This window comes from Oncorhynchus gorbuscha, linkage group LG21, assembly GCF_021184085.1.
Source record: "Oncorhynchus gorbuscha isolate QuinsamMale2020 ecotype Even-year linkage group LG21, OgorEven_v1.0, whole genome shotgun sequence".
NCBI lineage: Eukaryota > Metazoa > Chordata > Actinopteri > Salmoniformes > Salmonidae > Oncorhynchus > Oncorhynchus gorbuscha.
In genome coordinates, this window is record NC_060193.1 from 2738284 (window position 1) to 2759923 (window position 21640).

The window sequence follows — 21640 nt, forward strand, 5'->3', positions numbered from 1 at the left end:
GATGATGAATGACACCTTAGTGATGATGATGATGAATGACACACTTAGTGATGATGATGATGATGATGAATGACACCTTAGTGATGATGATGATGATGATGACACCTTAGTGATGATGATGATGAATGACACCTTAGTGATGATGATGATGAATGACACCTTAGTGATGATGATGATGAATGACACCTTAGTGATGATGATGATGAATGACACCTTAGTGATGATGATGATGAATGACACCTTAGTGATGATGATGATGATGAATGACACCTTAGTGATGATGATGAATGACACCTTAGTGATGATGATGATGAATGACACCTTAGTGATGATGATGAATGACACCTTAGTGATGATGATGAATGACACCTTAGTGATGATGAATGACACCTTAGTGATGATGATGAATGACACCTTAGTGATGATGATGAATGACACCTTAGTGATGATGATGATGATGAATGACACCTTAGTGATGATGATGATGATGAATGACACCTTAGTGATGATGATGAATGACACCTTAGTGATGATGATGATTATGATGATGATGAATGACACCTTTGTGATGATGATGATGATGATGAATGACACCTTTGTGATGATGATGATGATGATGATGAATGACACCTTAGTGATGATGATGATGAATGACACCTTAGTGATGATGATGAATGACACCTTAGTGATGATGATGAATGACACCTTAGTGATGATGATGAATGACACCTTAGTGATGATGATGATGAATGACACCTTAGTGATGATGATGAATGACACCTTAGTGATGATGATGATGAATGACACCTTAGTGATGATGATGATGAATGACACCTTAGTGATGATGATGATGAATGACACCTTAGTGATGATGATGATGAATGACACCTTAGTGATGATGATGATGATGAATGACACCTTAGTGATGATGATGATGATGAATGACACCTTAGTGATGATGATGATGATGAATGACACCTTAGTGATGATGATGATGATGAATGACACCTTAGTGATGATGATGATGATACCTTAGTGATGATGATGATGATGAATGACACCTTAGTGATGATGATGATGATGATGAATGACACCTTAGTGATGATTAATGACACCTTAGTGATGATGAATGACACCTTAGTGATGATGATGATGATGATGATGAATGACACCTTAGTGATGATGATGATGATGAATGACTCCTTAGTGATGATGATGATGATGAATGACTCCTTAGTGATGATGATGATGAATGACACCTTAGTGATGATGATGATGATGAATGACACCTTAGTGATGATGATGATGATGAATGACACCTTAGTGATGATGATGATGATGAATGACACCTTAGTGATGATGATGATGAATGACACCTTAGTGATGATGATGATGATGATGATGAATGACACCTTAGTGATGATGATGAATGACACCTTAGTGATGATGATGATGATGATGGTGAATGACACCTTAGTGATGATGATGATGATGAATGACACCTTAGTGATGATGATGATTATGATGATGATGAATGACACCTTATTGATGATGATGATGAATGACACCTTAGTGATGATGATGATTATGATGAATGACACCTTAGTGATGATGAATGACACCTTAGTGATGATGATGATGATGATGATGGTGAATGACACCTTAGTGATGATGATGATGAATGACACCTTAGTGATGATGATGATTATGATGATGATTAATGACACCTTAGTGATGATGATGATGAATGACACCTTAGTGATGATGATGATGAATGACACCTTAGTGATGATGAATGACACCTTTGTGATGATGAATGACACCTTAGTGATGATGAATGACACCTTAGTGATGATGAATGATACCTTAGTGATGAATGACACCTTAGTGATGATGATGAATGACACCTTAGTGATGATGATGATGAATGACACCTTAGTGATGATGATGATGAATGACACCTTAGTGATGATGATGATGATGATGAATGATACCTTAGTGATGATGATGATGATGAATGATACCTTAGTGATGATGAATGACACCTTAGTGATGATGATGAATGACTCCTTAGTGATGATGATGATGAATGACACCTTAGTGATGATGATGATGAATGACACCTTAGTGATGATGATGATGAATGACACCTTAGTGATGATGATGATGAATGATACCTTAGTGATGATGATGATGAATGATACCTTAGTGATGATGATGATGAATGATACCTTAGTGATGATGAATGACACCTTAGTGATGATGAATGACACCTTAGTGATGATGATGAATGACACCTTAGTGATGATGATGATGAATGACACCTTAGTGATGATGATGATGAATGACACCTTAGTGATGATGATGATGATGAATGACACCTTAGTGATGATGATGATGACACCTTAGTGATGATGATGATGATGATGATGACACCTTAGTGATGATGATGATGAATGACACCTTAGTGATGATGATGATGATGATGATGACCTTAGTGATGATGATGATGAATGACACCTTAGTGACGATGATGATGAATGACACCTTAGTGATGATGATGATGATGAATGACACCTTAGTGATGATGATGAATGACACCTTAGTGATGATGATGATGAATGACACCTTAGTGATGATGATGAATGACACCTTAGTGATGATGATGAATGACACCTTAGTGATGATGAATGACACCTTAGTGATGATGATGAATGACACCTTAGTGATGATGATGATGATGAATGACACCTTAGTGATGATGATGATGATGAATGACACCTTAGTGATGATGATGATGATGAATGACACCTTAGTGATGATGATGAATGACACCTTAGTGATGATGATGATTATGATGATGATGAATGACACCTTTGTGATGATGATGATGATGATGAATGACACCTTATGATGATGATGATGATGATGAATGACACCTTAGTGATGATGATGATGAATGACACCTTAGTGATGATGATGAATGACACCTTAGTGATGATGATGAATGACACCTTAGTGATGATGATGAATGACACCTTAGTGATGATGATGATGAATGACACCTTAGTGATGATGATGAATGACACCTTAGTGATGATGATGATGAATGAATGACCTTAGTGATGATGATGATGAATGACACCTTAGTGATGATGATGATGAATGACACCTTAGTGATGATGATGATGAATGACACCTTAGTGATGATGATGTTGATGAATGACACCTTAGTGATGATGATGATGATGAATGACACCTTAGTGATGATGATGATGATGAATGACACCTTAGTGATGATGATGATGATGAATGACACCTTAGTGATGATGATGATGATACCTTAGTGATGATGATGATGATGAATGACACCTTAGTGATGATGATGATGATGATGAATGACACCTTAGTGATGATTAATGACACCTTAGTGATGATGAATGACACCTTAGTGATGATGATGATGATGATGATGAATGACACCTTAGTGATGATGATGATGATGAATGACACCTTAGTGATGATGATGATGATGAATGACACCTTAGTGATGATGATGATGATGAATGACACCTTAGTGATGATGATGATGATGATGAATGACACCTTAGTGATGATGATGATGATGAATGACACCTTAGTGATGATGATGATGATGAATGACACCTTAGTGATGATGATGATGATGATGATGAATGACACCTTAGTGATGATGATGAATGACACCTTAGTGATGATGATGATGATGATGAATGACACCTTAGTGATGATGATGATGATGAATGACACCTTAGTGATGATGATGATTATGATGATGATGAATGACACCTTATTGATGATGATGATGAATGACACCTTAGTGATGATGATGATTATGATGAATGACACCTTAGTGATGATGAATGACACCTTAGTGATGATGATGATGATGATGATGGTGAATGACACCTTAGTGATGATGATGATGAATGACACCTTAGTGATGATGATGATTATGATGATGATTAATGACACCTTAGTGATGATGATGATGAATGACACCTTAGTGATGATGATGATGAATGACACCTTAGTGATGATGAATGACACCTTTGTGATGATGAATGACACCTTAGTGATGATGAATGACACCTTAGTGATGATGAATGATACCTTAGTGATGAATGACACCTTAGTGATGATGATGAATGACACCTTAGTGATGATGATGATGAATGACACCTTAGTGATGATGATGATGAATGACACCTTAGTGATGATGATGATGATGAATGATACCTTAGTGATGATGATGATGATGAATGATACCTTAGTGATGATGAATGACACCTTAGTGATGATGATGAATGACTCCTTAGTGATGATGATGATGAATGACACCTTAGTGATGATGATGATGAATGACACCTTAGTGATGATGATGATGAATGATACCTTAGTGATGATGATGATGAATGATACCTTAGTGATGATGATGATGAATGATACCTTAGTGATGATGAATGACACTTTAGTGATGATGATGAATGACACCTTAGTGATGATGATGAATGACACCTTAGTGATGATGATGATGAATGACACCTTAGTGATGATGATGATGATGAATGATACCTTAGTGATGATGATGATGATGAATGACACCTTAGTGATGATGATGATGAATGACACCTTAGTGATGATGATGATGAATGACACCTTAGTGATGATGATGATGAATGACACCTTAGTGATGATGATGAATGACACCTTAGTGATGATGATGATGATGAATGACACCTTAGTGATGATGATGATGAATGACACCTTAGTGATGATGATGAATGACTCCTTAGTGATGATGATGATAATGAATGACACCTTAGTGATGATGATGATTATGATGATGATGAATGACACCTTAGTGATGATGATTAATGACACCTTAGTGATGATGATGATGAATGACTCCTTAGTGATGATGATGATGATGAATGACACCTTAGTGATGATGATGATGAATAACACCTTAGTGATGATGATGATGATGAATGACACCTTAGTGATGATGATGATGATGAATGACACCTTAGTGATGATGATGATGAATGACACCTTAGTGATGATGATGATGATGAATGACACCTTAGTGATGATGATGATGATGAATGACACCTTAGTGATGATGATGATGAATGACACCTTAGTGATGATGATGATGAATGACACCTTAGTGACGATGATGATGAATGACACCTTAGTGACGATGATGATGAATGACACCTTAGTGATGATGATAATGAATGACACCTTAGTGATGATGATGATTATGATGATGATGAATGACACCTTAGTGATGATGATTAATGACACCTTAGTGATGATGATGATGAATGACTCCTTAGTGATGATGATGATGATGAATGACACCTTAGTGATGATGATGATGATGATGATGAATGACACCTTAGTGATGATGATGATGATGAATGACACCTTAGTGATGATGATGATGAATGACACCTTAGTGATGATGATGATGATGAATGACACCTTAGTGATGATGATGATGATGATGAATGACACCTTAGTGATGATGATGATGATGAATGACACCTTAGTGATGATGATGATGATGAATGACACCTTAGTGATGATGATGATGAATGACACCTTAGTGATGATGATGATGAATGACACCTTAGTGATGATGATGATGAATGACACCTTAGTGATGATGATGATGAATGACACCTTAGTGATGATGATGATGAATGACACCTTAGTGATGATGATGATGAATGACACCTTAGTGATGATGATGAATGACACCTTAGTGATGATGATGAATGACACCTTAGTGATGATGATGAATGACACCTTAGTGATGATGAATGACACCTTAGTGATGATGATGAATGACACCTTAGTGATGATGATGAATGACACCTTAGTGATGATGATGAATGACACCTTAGTGATGATGAATGACACCTTAGTGATGATGATGAATGACACCTTAGTGATGATGATGATGATGAATGACACCTTAGTGATGATGATGATTACACCTTAGTGATGATGATGATTATGATGATGATGAATGACACCTTTGTGATGATGATGATGATGATGATGAATGACACCTTTGTGATGATGATGATGATGATGATGAATGACACCTTAGTGATGATGATGAATGACACCTTAGTGATGATGATGAATGACACCTTAGTGATGATGATGAATGACACCTTAGTGATGATGATGAATGACACCTTAGTGATGATGATGAATGACACCTTAGTGATGATGATGAATGACACCTTAGTGATGATGATGAATGACACCTTAGTGATGATGATGATGATGAATGACACCTTAGTGATGATGATGATGATGAATGACACCTTAGTGATGATGATGATGATGAATGACACCTTAGTGATGATGATGATGAATGACACCTTAGTGATGATGATGATGAATGACACCTTAGTGATGATGATGATGATGAATGACACCTTAGTGATGATGATTAATGACACCTTAGTGATGATGATGATGATGAATGACACCTTAGTGATGATGATGATGATGATGGTGAATGACACCTTAGTGATGATGATGATGAATGACACCTTAGTGATGATGATGATTATGATGATGATGAATGACACCTTATTGATGATGATGATGAATGACACCTTAGTGATGATGATGATTATGATGATGATGAATGACACCTTATTGATGATGATGATGAATGACACCTTAGTGATGATGATGATTATGATGATGATGAATGACACCTTAGTGATGATGAATGACACCTTAGTGATGATGATGATGATGAATGACACCTTAGTGATGATGATGATGATGAATGACACCTTAGTGATGATGATGATGATGAATGACACCTTAGTGATGATGATGATGATGAATGACACCTTAGTGATGATGATGATGAATGACACCTTAGTGATGATGATGATGAATGACACCTTAGTGATGATGATGATGAATGACACCTTAGTGATGATGATGATGAATGACACCTTAGTGATGATGATGATGAATGACACCTTAGTGATGATGATGATGAATGACACCTTAGTGATGATGATGAATGACACCTTAGTGATGATGATGAATGACACCTTAGTGATGATGAATGACACCTTAGTGATGATGATGAATGACACCTTAGTGATGATGATGAATGACACCTTAGTGATGATGATGAATGACACCTTAGTGATGATGAATGACACCTTAGTGATGATGATGAATGACACCTTAGTGATGATGATGATGATGAATGACACCTTAGTGATGATGATGATTACACCTTAGTGATGATGATGATTATGATGATGATGAATGACACCTTTGTGATGATGATGATGATGATGATGAATGACACCTTTGTGATGATGATGATGATGATGATGAATGACACCTTAGTGATGATGATGAATGACACCTTAGTGATGATGATGAATGACACCTTAGTGATGATGATGAATGACACCTTAGTGATGATGATGAATGACACCTTAGTGATGATGATGAATGACACCTTAGTGATGATGATGAATGACACCTTAGTGATGATGATGATGATGAATGACACCTTAGTGATGATGATGATGATGAATGACACCTTAGTGATGATGATGATGATGAATGACACCTTAGTGATGATGATGATGAATGACACCTTAGTGATGATGATGATGAATGACACCTTAGTGATGATGATGATGATGAATGACACCTTAGTGATGATGATTAATGACACCTTAGTGATGATGATGATGATGAATGACACCTTAGTGATGATGATGATGATGATGGTGAATGACACCTTAGTGATGATGATGATGAATGACACCTTAGTGATGATGATGATTATGATGATGATGAATGACACCTTATTGATGATGATGATGAATGACACCTTAGTGATGATGATGATTATGATGATGATGAATGACACCTTATTGATGATGATGATGAATGACACCTTAGTGATGATGATGATTATGATGATGATGAATGACACCTTAGTGATGATGAATGACACCTTAGTGATGATGATGATGATGATGATGATGGTGAATGACACCTTAGTGATGATGATGATGAATGACACCTTAGTGATGATGATGATGAATGACACCTTAGTGATGATGAATGACACCTTTGTGATGATGATGATGAATGACACCTTAGTGATGATGCTGATGATGAATGACACCTTAGTGATGATGCTGATGATGAATGACACCTTAGTGATGATGATGATGAATGACACCTTAGTGATGATGATGATGAATGACACCTTAGTGATGATGAATGATAATATAATAATAATAATATATGCCATTTAGTGAGATGATGAATGATCCAAAGATGATTACAGTCATGATACACCTTATGATGATGATGAATGACACCTGGCGATGATGAATGACACCTTAACTGATGATGAATGAACACCTTAGTGATGATGATGAATGACACCTTAGTGATGATGAATGACACCTTAGTGATGATGATGATGAATGACACCTTAGTGATGATGATGATGAATGACACCTTAGTGATGATGAATGACACCTTTGTGATGATGATGATGAATGACACCTTAGTGATGATGATGATGATGAATGACACCTTAGTGTGGATGATGATGATTATGATGATGAATGACACCTTTGATGATGATGATGATGAATGACACCTTAGCGATGATGATGATGATGAATGACACATTAGTGATGATGATGATGAATGACACATTAGTGATGATGATGATGAATCCAGAGTCTTCATAGTGTTCTATTGTTTCCACTACTTATATTATCTCCAGTCTTCATAGTGTTCTATTGTTTCCACTACTTATATTATCTCCAGTCTTCATAGTGTTCTATTGTTTCCACTACTTATATTATCTCCAGAGTCTTCATAGTGTTCTATTGTTTCCACTACTTATATTATCTCCAGTCTTCATAGTGTTCTATTGTTTCCACTACTTATATTATCTCCAGAGTCTTCAGAGTGTTCTATTGTTTCCACTACTTATATTATCTCCAGTCTTCATAGTGTTCTATTGTTTCCCCTACTTATATTATCTCCAGTCTTCATAGTGTTCTATTGTTTCCACTACTTATATTATCTCCAGAGTCTTCAGTGTTCTATTGTTTCCACTACTTATATTATCTCCAGTCTTCATAGTGTTCTATTGTTTCCACTACTTATATTATCTCCAGTCTTCATAGTGTTCTATTGTTTCCACTACTTATATTATCTCCAGTCTTCATAGTGTTCTATTGTTTCCACTACTTATATTATCTCCAGTCTTCATAGTGTTCTATTGTTTCCACTACTTATATTATCTCCAGAGTCTTCATAGTGTTCTATTGTTTCCACTACTTATATTATCTCCAGAGTCTTCATAGTGTTCTATTGTTTCCACTACTTATATTATCTCCAGTCTTCATAGTGTTCTATTGTTTCCACTACTTATATTATCTCCAGTCTTCAGTGTTCTATTGTTTCCACTACTTATATTATCTCCAGAGTCTTCATAGTGTTCTATTGTTTCCCCTACTTATATTATCTTCAATAGCCTAGTGGTTAGAGCGTTGGACTAGTAACCGGAAGGTTGCGAGTTCAAACCCCCGAGTCGACAAGGTACAAATCTGTCGTTCTGCCCCTGAACAGGCAGTTAACCCACTGTTCCCAGGCCGTCATTGAAAATAAGAATATGTTCTTAACTGACTTGCCTAGTTAAATAAAGGTAAAATTAAATTTAAAAATAACAATGTATCGTCCATGTAAAACACCTGTCTGATTAGGCTGAATAATATCTGACAAAACTTTTTTTTTTAAATACTCTCTCTACAGATGTCAACATCCTGAGGTTTTTCTTCAACCTTGGTGTGAAGGTAATGACCATACTACATTGCCTAGCAGCTCTGAACAAGTGTCTGTAAATACACTACTAACCAACACACTTGCACTATTTTCCTCCCTCCCTCCCTCCCTCCCTCCCTCCCTCCCTCCCTCCCTCCCCTCCCTCCCTCCCTCCCTCCCTCCCTCCCTCCCTCCCTCCCTCCCTCCCTCCCTCCCCCTCCCTCCCTCCCTCCCTCCCTCCCTCCCCCTCCCTCCCTGCCTGCCCCTCCCCTGCCTGCTGCCCCTCCCCCTTCCCCCCTTCCCCCCTCCCTCCCTTCCCCCTCCAGGCATTCACCAACCCCATGTGGCCCCCCCACTCTTACATCCTCCCTCTTCACCAGGCCTACAGCATGCAGCCCAAACTACCCTCAGTCTCCCTCCCCTCTTCCCACTGGTACCCCTCCCACCCCTCCACCGTGCCCCAGGAGGGGTACGGACACCCCCACCCTCAGTACCCCTCCCCCACGGGTTTGGGGGGCCTCCATCTGCATGACAACCTCCAGAGATCAACCCCCCAATCGGCTGCAGAACCTCCCCAGCATATGGAGTTCAGATACGGGCAGGATGGTCGCTCCGCCCTGGGGTACCCTTCCAACCGCCACCTTCACCCTGCCTCAACCCAGCCCGTGCCGTTCCAGCCACGCATGGCTGGCTCTCTACCCTGGTGTAGCAACGTTACCCCGCGACCGAACGCCTACGCTGGGGTATGCTCTGTACCCACACCCCTGACACAATACTCTCCACAAGCACCCCAACCTGCACCTCCCAACCAGTACCCGACTGCACCCCAATCCTCTACCCACACCTCTCAAGCTCAGCCCTACACTCCAGCTCCAGCCGCCTCCCCTCCCTCCGTACCCCAGTACCAATCAGTGTCTCTGGGGTACCCTCCCCCGAGGCTGCCCAGTGGGAACCAGACCCAAGGACCGCTGGATCCTTGCCCCGCCAGCGGTGCCTCTTCCCTGGGTATGAGGTCCAGCCACAGCCCCCTGGAGAACCATAATGCTTATACTACCTCTGTTGTCAATATTACTACTGATGCTGATGCTGCTGCTACTAGTACTACTGCTTCCAACACAGAGAGAGGTGAGTGCTGACCTCTCTACATTTTATGTGATCGATTATTTTGTTTGATAAAGTTGAAAACAAAAAACTCTTTTTACTTGTTTACACAAAGATTTAGAGGTTGAACACATTCTCTCAATTTACTAATAGAGAGGATTTAGAGCTAATTTCATTTCTCTAGTAGGAACCTTTAAGTTATTTATGGTAATCAACGATATAAGTGGACGGTTTGGTCGGTCTCTTAATGTGCGGGTTATTGTCTCAGCTTTACAGACTGTTCTTGCAGGCTTTGCAGACAGAGGACAGGGAGACATGAAGACGGCGAGCACTCTGCTAGTGAACCCTCCTCTTCCTCCTACTGAGCAGGTAAGTCTTGATGGAGCAGCAATGGCGTCCTGACTAAGTGGGCTACATCGCTTGCCAAAGTATTGTTTAAAAAAAAAGGTGCATGGTCGGAGAGAATGTTAGCATTTTAGCTAACCCTTTACCCTTTTCCTAACTTTAACCTAATTCTCCTAACCTGCTGGGGTTAGTTCTCCTAACCTGCTGGGTTAGTTCTCCTAACCTGCGGGCTGCGGGGGTTAGTTCTCCTAACCTGCGGGGGTTAGTTCTCCTAACCTGCGGGGGTTAGTTCTCCTAACCTGCGGGGGTTAGTTCTCCTAACCTGCGGGGGTTAGTTCTCCTAACCTGCGGCGGTTAGTTCTCCTAACCTGCGGGGGTTAGTTCTCCTAACCTGCGGGGGTTAGTTCTCCTAACCTGCGGGGGTTAGTTCTCCTAACCTGCGGGGGTTAGTTCTCCTAACCTGCGGGGGTTAGTTCTCCTAACCTGCGGGGGTTAGTTCTCCTAACCTGCGGGGGTTAGTTCTCCTAACCTGCTGCTTAAAGTCACTTTTCACTGTAGCTGTATACCCTCTAGTCAACCACAGTAATGTTATTTTTCTTCCTGGGGTAAATGCAGATGGACCAACCCCAGGCTTCTGGACCTTTTTAATAATATAATACCAATCAGGAAGTGAGACCAACCCCAGGCTTCTGGACCTTTTAATAATATAATACCAATCAGGAAGTGAGACCAACCCCAGGCTTCTGGACCTTTTAATAATATAATACCAATCAGGAAGTGAGACCAACCCCAGGCTTCTGGACCTTTTTAATAATATAATACCAATCAGGAAGTGAGACCAACCCCAGGCTTCTGGACCTTTTAATAATATAATACCAATCAGGAAGTGAGACCAACCCCAGGCTTCTGGACCTTTTAATAATATAATACCAATCAGGAAGTGAGACCAACCCCAGGCTTCTGGACCTTTTAATAATATAATACCAATCAGGAAGTGAGACCAACCCCAAGCTTCTGGACCTTTTAATAATATCATACCAATCAGGAAGTGAGACCAACCCCAAGCTTCTGGACCTTTTAATAATATAATACCAATCAGGAATATATATATTTTTATTTTACCTTTAAGTCAGTTAAGAACACATTCTTATTTTCAATGACTGCCTAGGAACAGTGGGTTAACTGCCTGTTCAGGGGCAGAACGACAGATTTGTACCTTGTCAGCTCGGGGGTTTGAACTCGCAACCTTCCGGTTACTAGTCCAATGCTCTAATCACTAGGCCACGCTGCCGCCCCAATCAGGAAGTGAGACCAACCCCAGGCTTCTGGACCTTTTCTAGCCACTATGCTACATCAGTTGTTCTACAGATTATCATGGTTATTGTTCATAGAACATCTGATAGTCGACTATAGATGGGCTGTATGGTCCACTGTGTTACACTATAGATGGGCTGTATGGTCCACTATGTTACATTATAGATGGGCTGTATGGTCCACTATAGATGGGCTGTATGGTCCACTATGTTACACTATAGATGGGCTGTATGGTCCACTATGTTACACTATAGATGGGCTGTATGGTCCACTATGTTACACTATAGATGGGCTGTATGGTCCACTGTGTTACACTATAGATGGGCTGTATGGTCCACTGTGTTACACTATAGATGGGCTGTATGGTCCACTGTGTTACACTATAGATGGGCTGTATGGTCCACTATGTTACACTATAGATGGGCTGTATGGTCCACTGTGTTACACTATAGATGGGCTGTATGGTCCACTATAGATGGGCTGTATGGTCCACTATAGATGGGCTGTATGGTCCACTATGTTACACTATAGATGGGCTGTATGGTCCACTGTGTTACACTATAGATGGGCTGTATGGTCCACTATAGATGGGCTGTATGGTCCACTATAGATGGGCTGTATGGTCCACTATGTTACACTATAGATGGGCTGTATGGTCCACTGTGTTACACTATAGATGGGCTGTATGGTCCACTGTGTTACACTATAGATGGGCTGTATGGTCCACTATGTTACACTATAGATGGGCTGTATGGTCCACTATGTTACACTATAGATGGGCTGTATGGTCCACTATGTTACAATAATACACTATAGATGGGCTGTATGGTCCACTATAGATGGGCTGTATGGTCCACTATGTTACACTATAGATGGGCTGTATGGTCCACTATAGATGGGCTGTATGGTCCACTATGTTACACTATAGATGGGCTGTATGGTCCACTATAGATGGGCTGTATGGTCCACTATGTTACACTATAGAGGGTCTGTATGGTCCACTATGTTACACTATAGATGGGCTGTATGGTCCACTGTGTTACACTATAGATGGGCTGTATGGTCCACTATGTTACACTATAGATGGGCTGTATGGTCCACTATAGATGGGCTGTATGGTCCACTATAGAGGGTCTGTATGGTCCACTATGTTACACTATAGATGGGCTGTATGGTCCACTATGTTACACTATAGATGGGCTGTATGGTCCACTATAGATGGGCTGTATGGTCCACTGTGTTACACTATAGATGGGCTGTATGGTCCACTATAGATGGGCTGTATGGTCCACTATGTTACACTATAGATGGGCTGTATGGTCCACTGTGTTACACTATAGATGGGCTGTATGGTCCACTATAGATGGGCTGTATGGTCCACTATAGATGGGCTGTATGGTCCACTATGTTACACTATAGATGGGCTGTATGGTCCACTGTGTTACACTATAGATGGGCTGTATGGTCCACTATAGATGGGCTGTATGGTCCACTATAGATGGGCTGTATGGTCCACTATAGATGGGCTGTATGGTCCACTATGTTACACTATAGATGGGCTGTATGGTCCACTATAGATGGGCTGTATGGTCCACTATAGATGGGCTGTATGGTCCACTGTGTTACACTATAGATGGGCTGTATGGTCCACTATAGATGGGCTGTATGGTCCACTATGTTACACTATAGATGGGCTGTATGGTCCACTATGTTACACTATAGATGGGCTGTATGGTCCACTATGTTACACTATAGATGGGCTGTATGGTCCACTGTGTTCCACTATAGATGGGCTGTATGGTCCACTATAGATGGGCTGTATGGTCCACTATAGATGGGCTGTATGGTCCACTGTTACACTATAGATGGGCTGTATGGTCCACTATGTTACACTATAGATGGGCTGTATGGTCCACTATGTTACACTATAGATGGGCTGTATGGTCCACTGTGTTACACTATAGATGGGCTGTATGGTCCACTGTGTTACACTATAGATGGGCTGTATGGTCCACTATAGATGGGCTGTATGGTCCACTATGTTACACTATAGATGGGCTGTATGGTCCACTATAGATGGGCTGTATGGTCCACTATAGATGGGCTGTATGGTCCACTGTGTTACACTATAGATGGGCTGTATGGTCCACTATAGATGGGCTGTATGGTCCACTGTGTTACACTATAGATGGGCTGTATGGTCCACTGTGTTACACTATAGATGGGCTGTATGGTCCACTATAGATGGGCTGTATGGTCCACTATGTTACACTATAGATGGGCTGTATGGTCCACTATAGATGGGCTGTATGGTCCACTATAGATGGGCTGTATGGTCCACTGTGTTACACTATAGATGGGCTGTATGGTCCACTATAGATGGGCTGTATGGTCCACTATGTTACACTATAGATGGGCTGTATGGTCCACTATGTTACACTATAGATGGGCTGTATGGTCCACTATGTTACACTATAGATGGGCTGTATGGTCCACTATGTTACACTATAGATGGGCTGTATGGTCCACTGTGTTCCACTATAGATGGGCTGTATGGTCCACTATAGATGGGCTGTATGGTCCACTATGTTACACTATAGATGGGCTGTATGGTCCACTATGTTACACTATAGATGGGCTGTATGGTCCACTATGTTACACTATAGATGGGCTGTATGGTCCACTATGTTACACTATAGATGGGCTGTATGGTCCACTGTGTTACACTATAGATGGGCTGTATGGTCCACTGTGTTACACTATAGATGGGCTGTATGGTCCACTATAGATGGGCTGTATGGTCCACTATGTTACACTATAGATGGGCTGTATGGTCCACTATAGATGGGCTGTATGGTCCACTATAGATGGGCTGTATGGTCCACTGTGTTACACTATAGATGGGCTGTATGGTCCACTATAGATGGGCTGTATGGTCCACTATAGATGGGCTGTATGGTCCACTATGTTACACTATAGATGGGCTGTATGGTCCACTATGTTACACTATAGAGGGTCTGTATGGTCCACTGTGTTACACTATAGATGGGCTGTATGGTCCACTGTGTTACACTATAGATGGGCTGTATGGTCCACTGTGTTACACTATAGATGGGCTGTATGGTCCACTGTGTTACACTATAGATGGGCTGTATGGTCCACTGTGTTACACTATAGATGGGCTGTATGGTCCACTGTGTTACACTATAGATGGGCTGTATGGTCCACTGTGTTACACTATAGATGGGCTGTATGGTCCACTATAGATGGGCTGTATGGTCCACTATGTTACACTATAGATGGGCTGTATGGTCCACTATGTTAATCATTTTAACATTTTGCAAAAAATGTTATTCGGCTCATTTCTGGAGTTCCTCAGCAAGAAAACCAAACATGTCGCTCAAATAAAAGGGACAACTAAAGTCACTGACAACAACCAGAATGAACCAGGGGGGGTTTTAGGAGGGGTTCTGAAAGACACTCATGGGGGGTCCACTGGAAGATGACTAGTAACAACAACTGGGCCCTAAAAGACACCCAACGTGAGTGGCCAGCCTCTAAATATCACCCGGGCCAGCCGCTAAATATCACCCGGGCCAGCCTCTAAATATCACCCGGGCCAGCCTCTAAATATCACCCGGGCCAGCCGCTAAATATCACCCGGGCCAGCCGCTAAATATCACCCGGGCCAGCCTCTAAATATCACCCGGGCCAGCCGCTAAATATCACCCGGGCCAGCCTCTAAATATCACCCGGGCCAGCCGCTAAATATCACCCGGGCCAGCCGCTAAATATCACCCGGGCCAGCCGCGAAATATCACCCGGGCCAGCCGCGAAATAGCACCCGGGCCAGCCGCGAAATAGCACCCAGGCCAGCCGCGAAATAGCACCCGGGCCAGCCGCGAAATAGCACCCGGGCCAGCCGCGAAATAGCACCCGGGCCAGCCGCTAAATAGCACCTGTTACACTTCGACAAGAGACACGGAGGAAACACCGTGCACCTGGCAACCTTGGTTAGTGCACCTGGCAACCTTGGTTAGTGCACCTGGCAACCTTGGTTAGTGCACCTGGCAACCTTGGTTAGTGCACCTGGCAACCTTGTTTAGTGCACCTGGCAACCTTGGTTAGTGCACCTGGCAACCTTGGTTAGTGCACCTGGCAACCTTGGTTAGTGCACCTGGCAACCTTGGTTAGTGCACCTGGCAACCTTGGTTAGCGTGCACTGCGCCCGGCCTGCCACAGGAGTCGCTGGGGCGAGATTAACAAGGACATCCCTACCGGCCAAACCCTCCCTAACCCGGACGATTGAACCTCCCGGTCGTGACCGTTTACGACTGGGCTCGAACCCAGAGTCTCTGGTGGCACAGCTGGCGCTGCAGTACAGCGCCCTTAACCACTGCGCCATCCGGGAGGCCGATAACATCTTTTCACAGTGTCATAATCTGGACTCTGCTCGAGAGGGAAAGCGACGGTACATTTTCTGAGCGTTTCTCACCAGAACACTTTGGCAGAGCAGTGGCCAAATGTCTGGCGGCCATTTTAGGGAATCTTGCTCAAACAGACATGAATCCACTTCCATTGACTGGCGGTACAAGTTGGCTGTTTCCCTTACTATGTTGAGGGTGCAGGATCTTGTTCTCCATGATTTATGGTCGTCTCTCTAATCACCTATTCTGAAACTCTGCTGAGTTCAAAATACACTTTTAGGTAAACGTCCATTATTTTGTCAGCCTGTGTGTTTATGCAACTTTTTAAATGATTCCACCAATCCTTAAGGTGAATGTCAGTGACACCCAAATGTGTATTTTGATCGACTTAAATTTTCGTCATGGGATTTTGTTGTTCATTGATTTTGTGTATAGTGTTTCTGGTTTTTGTACTGTTACTAATCTCTATCTATCTCTCTTACCTCTCTCAGGTCACATGGGTCCCCGAGGGTCACCTGATAACAACAGTAAGTGCCCAGACCATGTTCAAGGATGTATCCGTCGGCATGGCGATGCAGGGTGCGGGCGACGCCCCCATGACCCAGAGCGGGGCGGAGTTTAACATGAAAACGACCAATGAGACGACGACGGGGAGCTGGGGCGAGACTTCATATTTAGTGCCCCAGACCCCAAGCGGCGTAACATCATTGGACCGAGACTGGGAGGGAGGGGAGTGGCTAGACCCTAATGACCACACCCTCAGAAACGGAAAGAAGTTCTACAGTCGCTCCTTCAGAGGTGGAGGAGGGAGGGGAGGACACGAGGAGGGAGGAGGAGCCAGAGGGTATAGAGAGAACCGTTGGAGGGGTGAGAGACGGGGGGTAGGAGGTTCCAGAGGAGTGGGGAGGAGAGATAACAGGGAAGGTTTCCGGGAACAAGACCGAGGGGACAGGAAGCAGGAAGGAAGAGGGGGCGACGCCACCTCTAAAGGACAAAATGTGAGGGGTCGGGGGAGGAGCTACCACTACAATCAACAGCATTCCAATGTCAGAGAGGCAGGCGACTCTAGTGGGATGAGGAACCCCCCTTATACAGATTTGTGAGATTTGATTGGCTGATATGTTTTTTTTTTTGGGAGGGGGGGGGTTGTTTATATTTTAGTTTTTTTCTGATTTGGTATTTTAATCGTCTGGTTTGTGGGATTATGTCGTTGGACTCGTCTTTTTAAAAAAGAAAAAAAGAAATCTGTCAAGTGTCTTTTCTCCATGTTATTGTTGCTTTCTGGACTCTGGCTGTATCCCATATATAGTGCACTACCCCCCCCCCCATAGGGCCCTGGTCAAAAGTAGTGCACTATATAGGGATTAGGGTGTCATTTGGGATACAGACTATCTCCTCTGAAAGATGTTGATCCTGCACCGGGTAGTTAATGTTATTCCAGGTAGATGTTTGAATTTTCATTTAATAAAAGTTTTCTGTATTAGATATTGCCTTTTTTGTCTGTTTCAGAAACATTTATTATGGATTATGTATATATAACACTACCGTTTAAAAGTTTTTAAATGTACTTTATATATATACATGTATGTAATCGAACCCACAAATGCTGATGCTCCAGATACTCAACTAGTCTAAAGAAGGCCAGTTTAATTGCTTATTTAATCAGAACAACAGTTTTCAGCTGTGTTGACATAATTGCATAATTGCAAAAGGGTTTTCTAATGATCAATTAGCCTTTTAAAATGATAAACTTGGATTAGCTAACACAACGTGCCATTGGAACACAGGAGTGATGGTTGCTGATAATGGGCCTCTGTACACCTATGTAGATATTCCATAATACATATATACATCTATATACAGTTGAAGTTGGAATTCTGCTTAGGTTGGAGTCCTTTTAACTTATTTTTCAACCACTCAAACTATAGTTTTGGCAAGTCGGTTAGGACATCTACTTTGTGCATTACATTAAGGAATTTTTCCAACAATTGTTTACAGACAGATGACTTCACATATAATTCACAGTATCACAATTCCAGTGGGTCAGAAGTTTACATACACTAAGTTGACTGTGCCTTTAAACAGCTTGAAAAATTCCAGAAAATGATGTCATGGCTTTAGAAGCTTCTGATAGGCTAATTGACATAATTTGAGTCAACTGGAGGTGTACCTGTGGATGTATTTCAAGGCCCACCTTCAAACGCAATGCCTCTAGTTGACATCATGGGAAAATCAAAAAGATATCAGCCGAGACCTCCACAAGTCTGGTTCATCCTTGGGAGCAATTTCCAAATGCCTGAAGGTTCATCTGTACAAATTATAGTACGCAAGTATAAACACCATGGGACCACGCAGCCATCATACCGCTCAGGAAGGAGATGTGTTCTGTCTCCTAGAGATGAACGTACTTTGGTGCAAAAAGTGCAAATCAATCCCAGAACAACAGCAAAGGGCCTTGTGAAGATGCTGGAGGAAACGGGTACAAAAGTATCTATATCCACAGTAAAACGAGTCCTAAATCGACAACCTGAAAGGCTGCTCAGCAAGGAAGAAGCTACTGCTCCAAAACCGCCATAAAAAAGCCAGACTACGGTTTGCAACTGCACATGGGGACAAAGATTGTACTTTTTGGAGAAATGTCCTTTGGTTTGATAAAACAAAAATTGAACTGTTTGGCCATAATGACCATCGTTATGTTTGGAGGAAAAAGGGAGAGGCTTGCAAGCCGAAGAACACCATCCCAACCGTGAAGCACGGGGGTGGCAGCATCTTGTTGTGGGCGTGCTTTGCTGCATGAGGGACTGGTGCACTTCACAAAAGAGATGGCATCATGAGGCAGGAAAATTATGTGGATCTATTGAAGCAACATCTCAAAACATCAGTCAGGAATTAAAGCTTGGTCGCAAATGGGTCTTCCAGATGGACAATGACACCAAGCATACTTCCACAGTTGTGGCAAAATGGCTTAAGGACAACAAAGTCAAGGTATTGTAGTGGCCCTGACCTCAATCTTCTAGAACATTTGTGGCAGAACGTAAAACGCGTGTGTGAGCAAGGAGGCCTACAAACCTGACTCAGCTACACCAGCTCTGTCGGGAGGAATGGGCTAAAAAAAATCACCCAACTTCTTGTAAGTTTGTGGAAGGCTACCTGAAACGTTTGACCCAAGTTAAACAATTTAAAGGCATTGCTACCAAATACTAATTGAGTGCAAACTTCTGACCCACTGGGAATGTGATGTAAGAAATAAAAAGTCGCTCTGGATAAGAGCGTCTGCTAAATGACTTAAATGTATGTAATGTAAAAATAAAATAAAACCTTAAATAAATCCCTATTATTCTGACATTTCACATTCTTAAAATAAAATGGTGATCCTAACTGACCTAAGACGGGGAATGTTTACTAGGATTAAATGTCAGGAATTAGGAACCTGAGATCAGATGCATGTAATCTTCCGACTTCAACTGTAGATATTCCCAGCTACAATGGTCATTTACAACATTAACAATGTGATTTTTATTTTATTTTAATGGACAAAAAAATAGTTTATCTTTCAAAAACAAGGACATTTCTAAGTGAACCCACTTTTTGATCGGAAGTACACACACACACACACACACACACACACACACACACACACACACACACACACAGTGTGTTTGGAAAGTATTCAGATCAGTTCTCCCATCCCCACAGAGGAACTATGGAGCTTTTTCAGAGTGACCATCGGGTTGTTGAACCGCTACCTAACCATGGCCCTTCACCCCCGATTGCTCAGTTTGGCGGCCAGATCCAGGAAGTGTCTTGGTGGATTTGAACTACTTTAATTTAAGAATAATGGAGAAGCCCTTTTTATGCAAAGCAATGATGATGGCACATGTTTCCTTGCAGGTAACCATGGTTGACAGAGGAAGAACAATGATTCCAAGCACCACCCTTCTTTTGAAGCTTCCAGTCTGTTATTCGAACTCTATCAGCATGACAGAGTGATCTCCAGCCTTGTCCTCGTCAACACTCACACCTGTGTTAACTAGAGAATCACTGACATGATGTCAGCTGATCCTTTTGTGGCAGGGCTGAAATGCAGTGGAAATGTTTTGGGGGGGTTCAGTTCATTTCCATGGCAAAGAGGGACTTTACAATTCATCTGATCACTCTTCATAACATTCTAGAGTATATGCAAATTGCCACTATATAAACTGAGGCAGCAGACTTTGTGAAAATGTATATTTGCGTCATTCTCAAAACTGTTAGCCTCAACTGTACATATGAGATGAGTAATGCAAGATATGTAAACATTATTGAAGTGATTAGTTAACTATTTATTAGTGGCCAATGATTTCAAGTCTGTATGTAGGCAGCAGCCTCTCTGTGCTAGTGAAGGCTGTTTAACAGTCTGATGGCCTTGGCACCTTACTGACCTCGCCTTCTGGATGGAAGCGGGGTGAACAGGCAGTGGCTCGGGTGGTTGTTGTCGTTGATGATCTTTATGACCTTCCTGTGACATCGGGTGGTGTAGGTGTCCTGGAGGGCAGGTAGTTTGCCCC

The 21640-nt window shown here is 41.8% G+C and overlaps 1 protein-coding gene across 2 annotated transcripts in view; it reads left to right on the top strand.

Moving 5' to 3' along the window:
• Positions 1 to 18578, top strand: part of otud4 (OTU deubiquitinase 4) — a 57309-nt gene extending 38731 nt beyond the window's left edge. Inside the window, exons 18-21 of one of the 2 annotated variants that reach the window (XM_046319702.1) lie at positions 9898 to 9938; positions 10233 to 11031; positions 11276 to 11376; positions 17585 to 18578. In XM_046319702.1, coding sequence (XP_046175658.1) covers positions 9898 to 9938; positions 10233 to 11031; positions 11276 to 11376; positions 17585 to 18196 — 1553 coding nt within the window. In that variant the 3' untranslated portion in view covers positions 18197 to 18578. The remainder of the gene's footprint in view (positions 1 to 9897; positions 9939 to 10232; positions 11032 to 11275; positions 11377 to 17584) is intronic. The other variant, XM_046319703.1, reaches the window with a different exon arrangement.
• The last annotated feature ends 3062 nt before the right edge of the window (positions 18579 to 21640 follow it).